The 11,897-nt window shown below is 53.7% G+C and overlaps 1 protein-coding gene across 1 annotated transcript; it reads right to left on the bottom strand.

Moving 5' to 3' along the window:
• Positions 1–464: 464 nt before the first annotated feature.
• Positions 465–5,493, bottom strand: IRX6 (iroquois homeobox 6). Its single transcript, XM_044922285.1, has 6 exons — positions 5,397–5,493; positions 4,218–4,475; positions 3,384–3,493; positions 2,867–3,174; positions 1,420–2,025; positions 465–503 (listed from the first exon to the last, which is right to left on the bottom strand). The coding sequence occupies exons 1-6, from the start codon at positions 5,439–5,441 to the stop codon at positions 499–501; spliced, it is 1,332 nt and encodes a 443-aa protein (XP_044778220.1). The 5' UTR covers positions 5,442–5,493; the 3' UTR covers positions 465–498.
• Between the last annotated feature and the right edge of the window lie 6,404 nt (positions 5,494–11,897).

The following is an 11,897-nucleotide window of genomic DNA, read 5'->3' as shown; positions in this document are numbered from 1 at the left end:
AGCGCCCCTGGCACAGACACGCCACACAGGTGGGGTTTGGTTTGATTATTTTTGAGGACACAAGGAATGGGGAGGAGAAGCCCCAGGTGGTCCTTAGAGGCCAGGTTAGCGTTGAAATTACACAGTGAAAGGGGGCGGGGTGGGGGTGAGCAGGAGAAGGAGTTGCTTCAGACCCTGTATCAAGAGGAGGGAGGGAGACTTGGTGTACCGAGTGGGTGCACAGGGCTGACTCGCCCAGCCTTCCCACTTGGCCTTCCCCAAGGTGCCCTGGCGCCACTGCCTCCCAGCGGGTCTGACGCGTTGCACGTCCGCCTGCCACTCCCAGCTCTGAGTGCGAGAAGAGCCGGTAGAAGGGTTTCTGTGTGTTCTGTCTGTCTCTTAGGTGAAGTGAGAGCCCCCCCCAAGCCCCTCGCCAGGTCTCCCAGCTTCTGACCATGGAAGTGAGTTCGAAAAGTAGGGCTTCTTTCCAAGATCCTTCTGCAAATCGCAGCCATTGCGCTAACCTGCTGAGAGAGGAAAGGTTGATTAAAACCCGAAGGGCCGCTTGGTGGCGATTTCTAGGAAATCGGAGGTCGCTGGTGTCTCATCCGAAGGGAATTCAAGGTCTAGAGGCAATTTGCTTGCCAGAAGGAACTTTCGGACCCCATTATGTGTAAATTCAAATAACAGCGTCACCCAGTTTTCTCAGCCAGTAGCTAATCCTGAGAGAAATTACTACAAAGAGCAGAATCTGACAGTAATTGCTGGAGGCTGCTTGATGCTTGGGGGATGTCCCTTTGTGGGGTACAATTCCCTTCCACCAGGCACAGCCAGGGGCCGGAGACACTGATTGGCAGTCACCCCCTGCAGGCGGTGAGCTCTGGGGGGTGAGTGCTCTCCAGGGACAGCACCAAGCCTGGGCTACACTACCCAGGGGGTTTAGGGGGCCTCGGGCAGGGCTGCCCGCTGGACTTCAGCATCGGCCTTAAACCAATTTCATGTCTCTGGCCCGTCCCCCCAGACTTAGAAAGCCCTGGTTCCTGCCCAGCCCTAGCAAAACTCTTGGTAGAAGAAGGGCAGGGGCCAGCTGGCCTCCTCCAAAGGACAGGCAGGGGACAAGGGTGTCTGAGCCAGAAGGTCATGATGGTGCCCATCTGGCCCATTCCGCAGAACGAGGGACACCAGGGCAGAGAGCTAGGTTGCCCATCTTCTCCATGACTTTCTAAGTGATCCTAGGTAAGTTACCGTCTCACCCTGAGCTTCTTACTATTATTTGGTTTTAAAAGGAGGGGGGCCCAGTACTTTTAGTTCTAAGCTGCTGTTTCAAGGAGAGCTGTGGGACAATCGCGCTCCGGGTCTGAACACCAGCATGCGGGAGAGGCAGAGAGGCGGTGCGCTGGCTGGGACTGACACACCCCAGCGCCGTTGGGGACCCACTACCTTCTGCTCCAGACGGGTACTGGTAGGGCACTGCGGGCTCCCTCCGCCGCGGGCACGGCGCACAGTCCATCGGCAGCCCCTGCGGGGCAAAGAGGCGGTTTCCAAAGGCTTTGGCTCCTCGGGAAGACTCTGGGTACGCGGAGTCTCTGGGGACGGCGGGCCGGTCGCCCGCGCCTGCAGGCTGTCCCGGAATCAGACGGCACTCGGGACTTCGCGGCCTGGGAGGGGTCGGAGCTGCACCTTCGACCGCGCCGGCGGCGGCCGCAGTGTGCGCCAGAGACCAGATGCGCGGTTTCTCGCTGCAGGGGAAGTGCATGGTCAACGTGGGGCCCCCGGGCTCGGCCCGCAGGAAGTCAGCTTCTCCCGACCCCAGGGGCTCCGGGAACGAGAAGGGGCGCGCCGCCAGGCCGCACTCCCGGGGCTGCAGCCGGGCCTCCCGAGCGGCGGCGCAGTACGCGGGCAGCGACTGCGAGTCTTTATGGAACTCAGCCAGCCTGTCCGCAGCTGTGGCCACTGCCTCCTGTTCTTCGGCCTCCTCCTCCTCTTCCTCCAGGTCTTCCAGGTCACTCAGCCGGAGCCCTCGAGCCTCCTGGCTGGCAGTTCCATCTGCAGGAGGTCAGGAGCGAGTGAGAAAAGCCCCAGGCCCCAAGGGAAATCCGTGGGAGTGCCCATCCCCGAGAAGCTTTTAGCAAGATGGCTCTGCACTTAGGGCATTCTTGGCGTTATGCACCAGGCTGACCCAACCCTCTCTTACAGTTGCCCCAGGGCTCCGGCTTGCCCCTGGGAAAGAATTGAGGCCCTAGCTCTGTCCCCACTCTTTGGAAGACTCCTCCTTTCCGGTGGAAGGAAACCACCACTTTTCACTGCCTAGGACCTGGATCTCAGTTTCTCCACCATAAATCAGACAGACACCCAAGGGGACTTCCCCACCCCCCACCCAATTTCAACACCCACAGGTAGGTGGTGTGTTTAATTCAGCAAATATTTACTGAGTGCCATCTACGTGCCAGACATCGTTAGGCATTTAGGTCTTAGGAATTTAGGGAATACAGCAGTAAGACACTTTTTAGTGGAGCTGCTGTTCTCCAAAGGGGCAGACAGGCCTCAAGTACCTTCCCATAGTGGTAAGTATGGCAAACGAAATACAATAGGCCGATGTCATAGGGAGTAACTGGGGAGCTAAGTTAGCCTGGGTGGCCAGGAGAGGCTTTTTCCAGCTCACACTTCAGAAGTCAGAAGAAGCCAGTTAGGTAGAGAATTCCAGGCAGAGGGAACTGCCCAGGCAAAGGCCCGGAAGTCTGGGGTGGGGGTGGGGGGCGGGTACAAGCACAAGGGTAAGTAAGGGAGTACCACCCTAGAAGCTGTCCCACAAGGCAGCTGCAAAAGTGCAATGGGTCTGATAGATGGCTGGGAAAACCCTAAGCGCGGTGGTGAGCATTTTTGGTACCTTTGGTGTCACAGTTCAGGCAGCCCAGGGACTCCTCTGTTCCACTCTCAGTCTTCCTCTCCTCGCTGCCTTTGTTCTTGGGCGCCCACGTCATCTTGTTCTCCTTCTTGAGGCGCCGGCGCGCGTTGGCGAACCAGGTGGACACCTGGGTGAGGGTCATCTTGGTGATGATGGCCAGCATGATCTTCTCGCCCTTGGTGGGGTAGGGGTTCTTGCGGTGCTCGTTGAGCCAGGCCTTGAGCGTGCTCGTGGTCTCCCGGGTGGCGTTCTTCCGTCGGCCGGTGCCGCTCAACTCCACTGCTCCATACCTGAGGGGAGAACCTGGCTCACAGTTCTGGGTCTGAGAACCTGGGGCTGCAGGCAGGAGACAGTCTGAGGCCTGGAAATGAGATTCAGCGCTCCTCCCTCCTCATGCACGCCCCCCCCAAACCCTTCCCAGGCTCTTCCCAGAGGGGCCCTGTGGCAGCGGAGTGGGGAGGACTTGCAAGGCCAGCTACCAATGCACCCCGTGTCTTACCGTTCATACTGGTACTGCCCCAGAGTTGGCTCATAGGGATAATAGGCTCCTGGGTGCGCCAGGCCAGGTGTAAAATTCCCTGCAGCCTCTTTAAATTCATACTGTGGATTCTGGTGGGGGTGGGGTGGGAAGAGAGAATTCAGGACAACATTTGGGGAAGAGGCTGGGTGGCGTAGTTGCTAAGGGTGTGAACCCTGGAGTAAAAGTCTGGTTCAAATCCCAGGACCACCACTCCCATTGGCTATGTGATCTTGGGCACAGTTGTTTAACTTGCTCTATGCCTCAGTTTCCCCTAGGTAACTGGGAATAACAATAGTACCCGTAGGGTATTGAAGAAGAGCATTTGGCAGAATTCCTGGTGCAGACTAAGCAGTAGTTAAATATTAGCTCTTACCAGTATTGTTATTACTTGTGACTCCTCCCCAACCCCCTCCCTACCAGCTGGGGAACTTCCCTGCCTTACTCTCTCCTTCCAGAGCTATTTCCTGGCCCTTTGTATCTTTGTGACTTTGGGCAAGGTATCTGAACCCTTCTACATCTCAACATCCTCATCCCAAAACTGAGACTTGCCTACCTCACAGAATTAATAGAAACAGAGATGTTTTTTAATCAGAATGGCGTTCTGCAAAGTGTAAAATGCTGCAAAGATGTGTTTTTTCCACCCCCCACCCCCGGCTATACACAATCCTACCCAATTCCTTCCCTGGGAGTTTTGCCTCCTTCCAAGATTTTCCCTGGAGATGTCACACTGAGTTTTCCCCTTTGCTGCAGTTCATGCCCCCCAGGCCGGACGGGTCCTGGCTCACAGACCCAGGCTCCGTGCGGTGTACTCACCAGCGCCCCGTACAGCGTGGGCGGCTCTGGGCTGTAGGGCAGGTAGCCTGGGTAGCTCGGGGCAGCTGCGGCGGCGGCGTATGGGGATCCATAGATGCCCAAGGCCGCGCTCAGCTCCGGCCGCGCACTGCCCAGCAGCCGACTGTCGTAGGATGCGCAGCAGAGAGCGGCCGCCGGGGTGGAGCCTGAGGCCACATCTGGGACGGAGCGCGGGGCGGATTCGCAGCAAGTGGCGCTGGAACTTGCAGACACCAGAAACTATGGGGGAGAGAGAGGTGCACTGCCGGATCACTTCCTCATTCCACATTAGCTACATGCCACCGTGTGCGGAGCATTCTGCTGGGATGGGAATTATCTGAAGACGCAATTTATCCAAACCGCCCTTATAGATACTCCTAAAACGTTGCTAAGGCTCCAGAGTCCCAGGGGTCCAGGCGATGGCAACGTTCTGAAAGGCGAATTACAGGAGCCCAACTCCGCTCGTTCCCTCACCGATCCCTCCTCCCGCCCCCCATCATAGGGATCCTACAAAGGCAGAGCTAGAAGTTAGCCTTAGAGACCACCATCACGTCTTACTCCTGCTCCCATTTTATAGATAGGGAATGAGGCCCAGGGAGACTTGTGCCAAGATCACAAGGCGGGTCAGAGGTCACGTTGCAACCAGACCCCACAATCTGGGCAGAAGCTGGAGAACAGCGGTGGGTGTCCCCAGAATTTCCCCAGGAAACCCTTGTCACTGCACAACACCCACCCTAATCTGGAAAAATCGAAGGAACCGGAAGCAGAGAGCTCGGGCCCGCTCAAAGAAGGGAGAGAGGATAAGAACAGAAGTCAACAAGCAAACAACTGAAAAATGGTGAGGAGGGCTCTCGGGGTCACCTCGGATATCTGTACAATAAGGCGGCCTGTCTGGAAGATCTCGAGATCCCACCCACCTCGCCGAGCTCATGGATGGTGCCCAAGTTTCGGGTCACACGATTTTCCAGCTTGCACTGGGGGAGTGGAACGTTCTCGGACAGTGACTGGGGGTGTCGGAGGGGGTCTGTGGTACATCGTACCTGCTCAGTCTGGTCTCCCCCGAGACTCGTGAGAAAGGAGGGCGCTCAGCGGCGGGCGCGTGCACTGGGCACCCGCCCCACCCCCCCGTCTGTCCCCATCCCCCATGGAGGCACTTCTTACCTGGGAAGCGCTGCCGTACGGGTGTCCAAAGTGCGGGAAGGACATGGTGGCTGTCCCTGGACCGCCTCCTTCTTCTCTTGCGAGTTCCCGCCTCAGCCCCGCGATTCTGAGCCTCCAGCCGTGCGCCGCCTCGGTTCCTTACACGGCTGCGGGTGCCCAGCGCCGGGTCCTCCGCCCGCTTGGCACGACTGGAGGCAGAGCCGAGGGCAGTCCGGCTGCCGAGCCCTGCGCTCCAGAAGGCGCCCCTCCGGCCCGCGTGGTCCGGAAGACAGAAGGGCCCATGGATGGGCAAGGAAAGGGAGAGGATGCGGGTTCCCAAAGTCGCGCTGTGGCGAGGCAAGGTGAGGCGCGGCGCGGGGCTGTGCGGCTCCCGAGGTGTCCCAGTCCAAGGTGGCCAAAGGCTCAATGTGACGTCACGGTAATCCCAGGCCGCCAGGCGGGCCCCCGGGCCCTGGGGCCCCGGGCCACCAAGCGTGCCAAGCGCAGCCAGCCCGTGCGCGCGCGCGCACTCTCACCCACACTCACACTTGTTCTGGGAGGTTTGTGCTGCTGGTGAGGAACGTCAAAGACCCCGACCCTCTCAGATGGGCGCTGGATCCTACCCCTTTTCGCCTGAAGCTCACGCGCGCGCGCGCGCACATACGATCCCTCCAAATTACCCGCGAGAAGTAGGAGAAACGCCTCCCACTGTGCGGCGCAGGCCCCGGGGGCAGCTCGTTTACCTCCTCCCCTGCGGCCCGGAGGAGGAGAGAAGCGAGCCGGGCCGCGAGCGGGGAGAGAATACAAAAAGGAGAGATAAGAGAAAAAAAGAGGAGAAAAGTGGGGGAGAAAGGCAAGAGGGAGGAGGAGGAGGGGAGAGGAGAGAGATGAGTCTAAGTGAACAGAGGCGCGCGGGGGAGGGGAGGGAACAGGGGTGGGCGAAGGCTGGGCGGAGGTTGAACACTGGCAGGTGGAGGAGAGCGGCGGCTCGGGGGAGAAGCCTCCTGCCCGGCTCCCCCGCCCCTCCGCGGCGGGAAAGTTTGTTCTCGCCACAGGCCCCGCGCTCGTTGGGGCCGAGCCTGGGCGGCGTCGGTGGGTCCCACTGGCCCGCGCGTCTTTGTCCTCCGGAATCTGGTTCTCCACCCCAGCCTCCGCAGGACTCCAGCTAGCTCCAGGCTCTTCGAGCCCTGGTCTTTGCCAGGGTCTCGACCCTGGGGCTTCTCTGCAGTCTTCTGGCCCTCCAACAGGCCGAATAGCGCCCCCTCGAGGCCATGGTTCAGTTCCCCTCGGACTCCGCCTGGAAACGCGCTCAGTCTGACCCTTGGTATCTGCAGGCGGCGGGCGAACACCCCTAGACGTCTCCTCTGAAGGCGAGGCTTGGCCACTTCCTGCGCGCCGACCGCTGTGTCCACCCGGGAGCCGGGGAGCCACAGGAAGGCGCCGGGGCCGAGCTGCAGCCGCTGCGCTCCGCTGGGGGTGGCGCTGGCGAGCCGCGGTTCAGCGCGCGGGGACGGCGGCCGGTGCCCCGCGCTCCGTCGCGACGGCTCGGGGTTGGGCCCAGCGATCTGACCACCCGCCTCCAACCCAGGGGTCCCCAAAGGGCCGATGAGGGGCGGAGGAGCTCGTCTGTGCCTGGAGGGGGCTGCGTCCTCTAGGCCTGGCTCCGGACCCGCGGCCGCTAGTTTGTGAGCGCTGTAGATTCTGCGCAACCGAAGGCTCAGTCCCCAGGCCGGGAACCAATGCACCGAGGGCCGCCAGCCCGCGACGTTGGGGTGGGGGCGGGGGCGGAAAGGGGCATCTAGTCTAGTGGGGGGAGGTCTTCGGGGGATGCTGCCGATATCCGAGTGGAACTCAGGCTTTGGGGTTGGCAGGTCAGAAACCTCAGAAAGTCCCGCCTTTCCCTCATAGGGTCAGGGCACTTTACAGTGTACAAAACGCACTCCCAGGTCCTCGCTGCACCTTCCCGCAGGAATCCCAGGGGGACTGGTTCAAAGGCCCAGTTGTATTTTCTAGTTGAAACGCAGGAACGTGTGGCCCAGAGGTCAGGGAACAACCTGGGTCTCTGTCCTGCGTTTTTGCGAGGCGAAGAGGAAGCCCAGTGACCAGGCAAAGTCTAGGGTCCTGGCCCAGGATCCGTGGCCGCGAGTTGTCCTCTGGAACCTTGCAGAGGGAACCGGTAGGCCCCGCAAGCCAGCTACCTCTTTGGAACAACACTGGCTCCCCCCGCCCTACCCCAGTACAGATGGTGCAGAACGGGCCAGGCTCTGCAGACCTTGCAAACCACACACTCCTCCGCCTGAGATTATTGATAGGAGGACAAGCTTCATTCTAAATACTAACGAACCCAGGGAGGTTTCCTGGAGGCCGCTGCTGAGTGTCGTTACCTTGGAGAAACCTTGCGTTCAACCCGGGAAACTCCCAGTTAGAAAAAGAATTATCGTTATGGCCGGATTGATTTAGTGATAAAAAGGCCCTGTAATAGATAGATCCCTTGATTTTTTTCAAAATGCACTTTGGAGCTATCCACACATTTGCAGCGTGGATACATCTAAGCCTTTTTTTTTTTTTTTAAGTAAGAATTGGAGAGAATTCATTAAATTAGTCCCTTGGGGAAGATTACTGCTAATTAATTAATTGCAAACATTTCCAGAGGGAAGGTATGTCAATTGTAAAGTAATAAAATTAGATAGTTGAAATACTTACTCAGCAACTTTGATCACCCATTCGTTCCTAAGCAGATTTTTTTTTTTTTTTATGACAGAAAAATGGGATGGTGGTGAAGAAAAAGCATTAGTTATGTCCCCTGGCGATCTGGTTGCAAAGGAGAAGCTACCATATAGAATGTATTGATTTTTCGCTGATTTATAAGACCTCTGCGGTATCAATGCTGTGTGCAGGGCCTCCAGGCCTACCTCTTGTCTTTGCTCTCTAGGATTAGAGAAAAAACAACAAGATTTTTCAAGAGGAAAAAAAAACAAGAGAGAGAGAGAGAGGAAAAGCAGTGGAGAAGTAAATTGGGAAGGTAGGACTCTGATGGTTCCTGGGTGTTTTTCTTCTCATGTAGAAAAGGAAAACAAACCAAAGAGCAGGTTTTATTTGAAGGCAGCTTTCTATTGTCTTCAAAGTCACTTTACCGTATCAGAGTGTCTTGGGAAGGAAGGCTGCCACTTGCAGGCATGGGAGACCTTGAGTTCTTTCTTTCTCAGGGAGATGCTAGACCCACAGCAAACTGACCTGGTGCCCCTGGGGTTTGATTGTGACCCCCTGGAGCGTGAAGTGGGGTTCCCTAAAAACAGTTCGTATGAAGTGTGTCCTCTTCCCATTATTTTCAGAGTCTCATCACGAAACAGAGCCAGTGGGTTAAACCAATATGAACCTTTGTCTGGCAGAGACCTCTGGTAAAAACAAGTCTTTCTTGGAAAGTCTGGTTCAAGGAAGTGGTCACTGAATCTGTTCTCATCCTCCTGACTGTGGACAGGCACTCACTTTGGCAGCTGAGGGCTCTGGCTTTTCTTTGCTTTGTTTAGTGCTGATTAGTTTAGTTTTGGAAAAGATGCCCAATTGTGTGTATATGTCCACCTAGAATTGTACTGAAGCAGGGAGACAAACTTATGAAGTGCAGACCCTCCCAGTTATATTTGAGGGAGTCATTCCACCCAAAGTATTTTACACAAATGGTACAATCCTTTTGTTGGATTATGCAACATGGCCTCATATTTCCTCTAGCTGCTCATTAAAACAAATATGAATAAAATAAATAGTCAAAGTCCTATTTGGAGCGTGGAGAGTACTCGTCCACATTGTTTAGTTGAAGTTCATGTTGCTCTGCTTTAAATTCACTGAAGGTCTTGAGCAGGCAGAGTAAAGGATGTGTCTTTGAGCAAGAAACAGACTCTTAATTATAGAGAACAAACAGGTGGTTTTCAGAGGGGGGTGGGTGGGGGATGAGGGAAATAGGTGATGGGGATGAAGGAATGCACTTTCTGTGATGAGCACCGGGTAACATATGGAAGTGTTGAATTTCTATATTGTACACCTAAAACTAATATCACACTGTATGTTAACTAATTGGAATTAAAATAAAAACTTCAAAAAAAAAAAAGGCATGTGTCTCTGACAATAAACTTGAATTCAGCACACACACACACACACACACACACACAGGAATCCTATTGTATTATTTTGGGTTAAATGTCCCTCATTTCCTGATGTTTTATAAAGACAGCAGATTTTACAGGGGGCGGGGGTGAATAACAACCCAGAAACGCCCCAAATCCAGTTCCAATGCCTCAAATCACAGATGAAATGTGTGAGTCTATGGGCACAGTAACATAGATGAAAACGTGCCAAATTATATTTTTTTAAGTATGGATTTTTTTTAGTGGCTGTTTTTGAAAGGAGAAGAATGAAATTTCCTCAAATCTATGCATGAATGGACAAGTGCATCTGGACAGATGCATCTATAATTTATACTGATCAGTCACTGCAGGTCTCCCCAAGTAAAGCCGAAATGAACACTAATTTTTCTGACGGAAGTAGTGTGCGTGGCATCTGATTGTGAAAGGCAATGAGCCCCTGCCTTGCCTGAGTGCCTACTGTCAACAGCAACCTTGGCATCAGGAGCAAAAAATAAAAAGGCAATCATTCCCAGATGAGGGTGTTGAAGTCATTTGTCAGGAAGGTGGCAAACAGAAGGAATGAATTTCTGAACGAAGTAAAACAACGAGTTCTAATGCAGAGGTCCTGGTGTGTCAGCAAAGCAGGTACAAACCTGAGCTTAGAGTTAACAATCATGGCTTGTTGATAATAAAATTCCTTTGCATTTCTAGTGTGCTTGGGGAGCTATCCTAAGCACCTCTGCTTTATCCGTGTTAAGGCTCAGGGTAAGGAAGTTGGAGACGTGAGAAACAAGTCCAAGATCACATCACCCAGTGAATGACAGAGGAGGGACCGGAATCCGGAATCCCTGGGCTTTAGGTCTTTCTGCAAGAGTATTTCTTTTTTTCTTTTTTTGTTTTTAAAGATTTTATTTATTTATTTGACAGATAGAGACATAGCGAGAGAGGGAACACAAGCAGGGGGAGTGGGAGAGGGAGAAGCAGGCTCCCCGCCGAGCAAGGAGCCTGATGCGGGCCTCGATCCCAGGACCCTGGGATCATGACCTGAGCCGAAGGCAGATGCTTAATGACTGAGCCACCCAGGCGCCCCTCTGCAAGAGTATTTCAAACACACATCAAGCCAGACACAGCCAGGAGATGTGGTTAACTCGAATTGGTCTCCGAGAATTCACATGTAGTGCCCTGTGTTGACACAGTGTAATTTAGCAGAGAAAATGTCTAAAGAGGTGCCACTGGAAGCACACCAATTCCAGATCTCTATGACATGCTTTTCTATCACCCTGTATCATGAAAGCACTTACATAATAATTTGGGGGTTTTAGCAATTTGATATGGATCCATCCATTAAAATAGAAAACAGCAAGCAGACTCAGCTGTGACTGAGAAGTATATTAAAAAAAAAAATAGCAACAACAAGAATAAGAAAAAAAAAAAACAAACAAACCTTAAAAAGTCCAGCCAGGTTTAAGGCTATCTGTCTACACTTGTTTAAAAAAACAAGGAACAGAATTTAGTTAGTGACTATTGTCAGGATGAGATCTGTTTTCTTAAGCTTTGTTTTTGCATCAGTAGACAGAGGGTTTGGTGCATTAAGTTCTTGCTCGGGAAGCAGTTTTTGTATATAGAAGGTCTTGATTATTTTTATCCTGTGGAGGTTGACATCTTTCTAATGATAAGCTTAAGGCATCTCGTGTTTTCACGGAATTAAAATGTAAAGTAAACAACAGATGTATGGGTTTGAAAACCAGAGAACAGCTTTTGAAGACAGAGTCTAGGGGGGAAGAAACAAACACACTTAGAAAAAAAGGACAACATGCAAGGATCCGCTGGAATAAGATGCCATGTCCTGTCCCCCTCTGTGACAGGGCCTAGGGGTGGCCTTGAGTGGACAGTGAGGGGACAGACACATGGCCTGGACAAATGGGAAAGGCAGCTGCTGGGATGCTGGCCCAGAGGGCAACCAGGGACTGTGGAGTCTTGCATACAGCTCTCTGACTCAAACATTCTTAACGGGCAGGGTATAAGGATGATATTTTGTTATTCTTCCCCCTAAAGGATTGCGTTGCTGTCAACGTTGAGGCTTCAATGAAAATATGTGCAGCTTCAAGCCATCTACGTGTTTGTCCTACGAGTGACACTCCCGTTTTCTCTTTCCCTGTGGCTTCTCCTACTTTTCAAGCCGAGCATTAGAACTGGCCAGGAGCCTTCTTTTTTTGTGCCACCTGGGGCCCACTACTTTAGGGAAGCTGGGACCATTTGTGATGTCACGTGCTGGCCATGGTAATTTACGGCAGATCTTCACAAATCAATAAAAATATGGGAAGTATATCATTTTTAAAGGGGGGAAAAAAAAGGAACACATGAGACATGCCCATTAAGGGCATAACCATTCTAATACCTGCCT

Source organism: Neomonachus schauinslandi, chromosome 16 (assembly GCF_002201575.2).
Source record: "Neomonachus schauinslandi chromosome 16, ASM220157v2, whole genome shotgun sequence".
NCBI classification, from domain to species: Eukaryota; Metazoa; Chordata; class Mammalia; order Carnivora; family Phocidae; genus Neomonachus; species Neomonachus schauinslandi.
The sequence above is the reverse complement of the archived record's forward strand: the minus strand, read 5'-3'. Positions and strand labels throughout refer to the sequence as shown.

Coding starts and splice junctions, on each gene's coding strand:
- IRX6 (XM_044922285.1), bottom strand. CDS start 5,441: ATGTCCTTCCCGCACTTTGGACACCCGTACGGCAGCGCTTCCCAG. Junction 4,476..5,396: donor CGTACGGCAGCGCTTCCCAG/GTAAGAAGTGCC, acceptor TCTCCCCCATAG/TTTCTGGTGTCTGCAAGTTC. Junction 2,026..2,866: donor CCTGAACTGTGACACCAAAG/GTACCAAAAATG, acceptor GACCTCCTGCAG/ATGGAACTGCCAGCCAGGAG.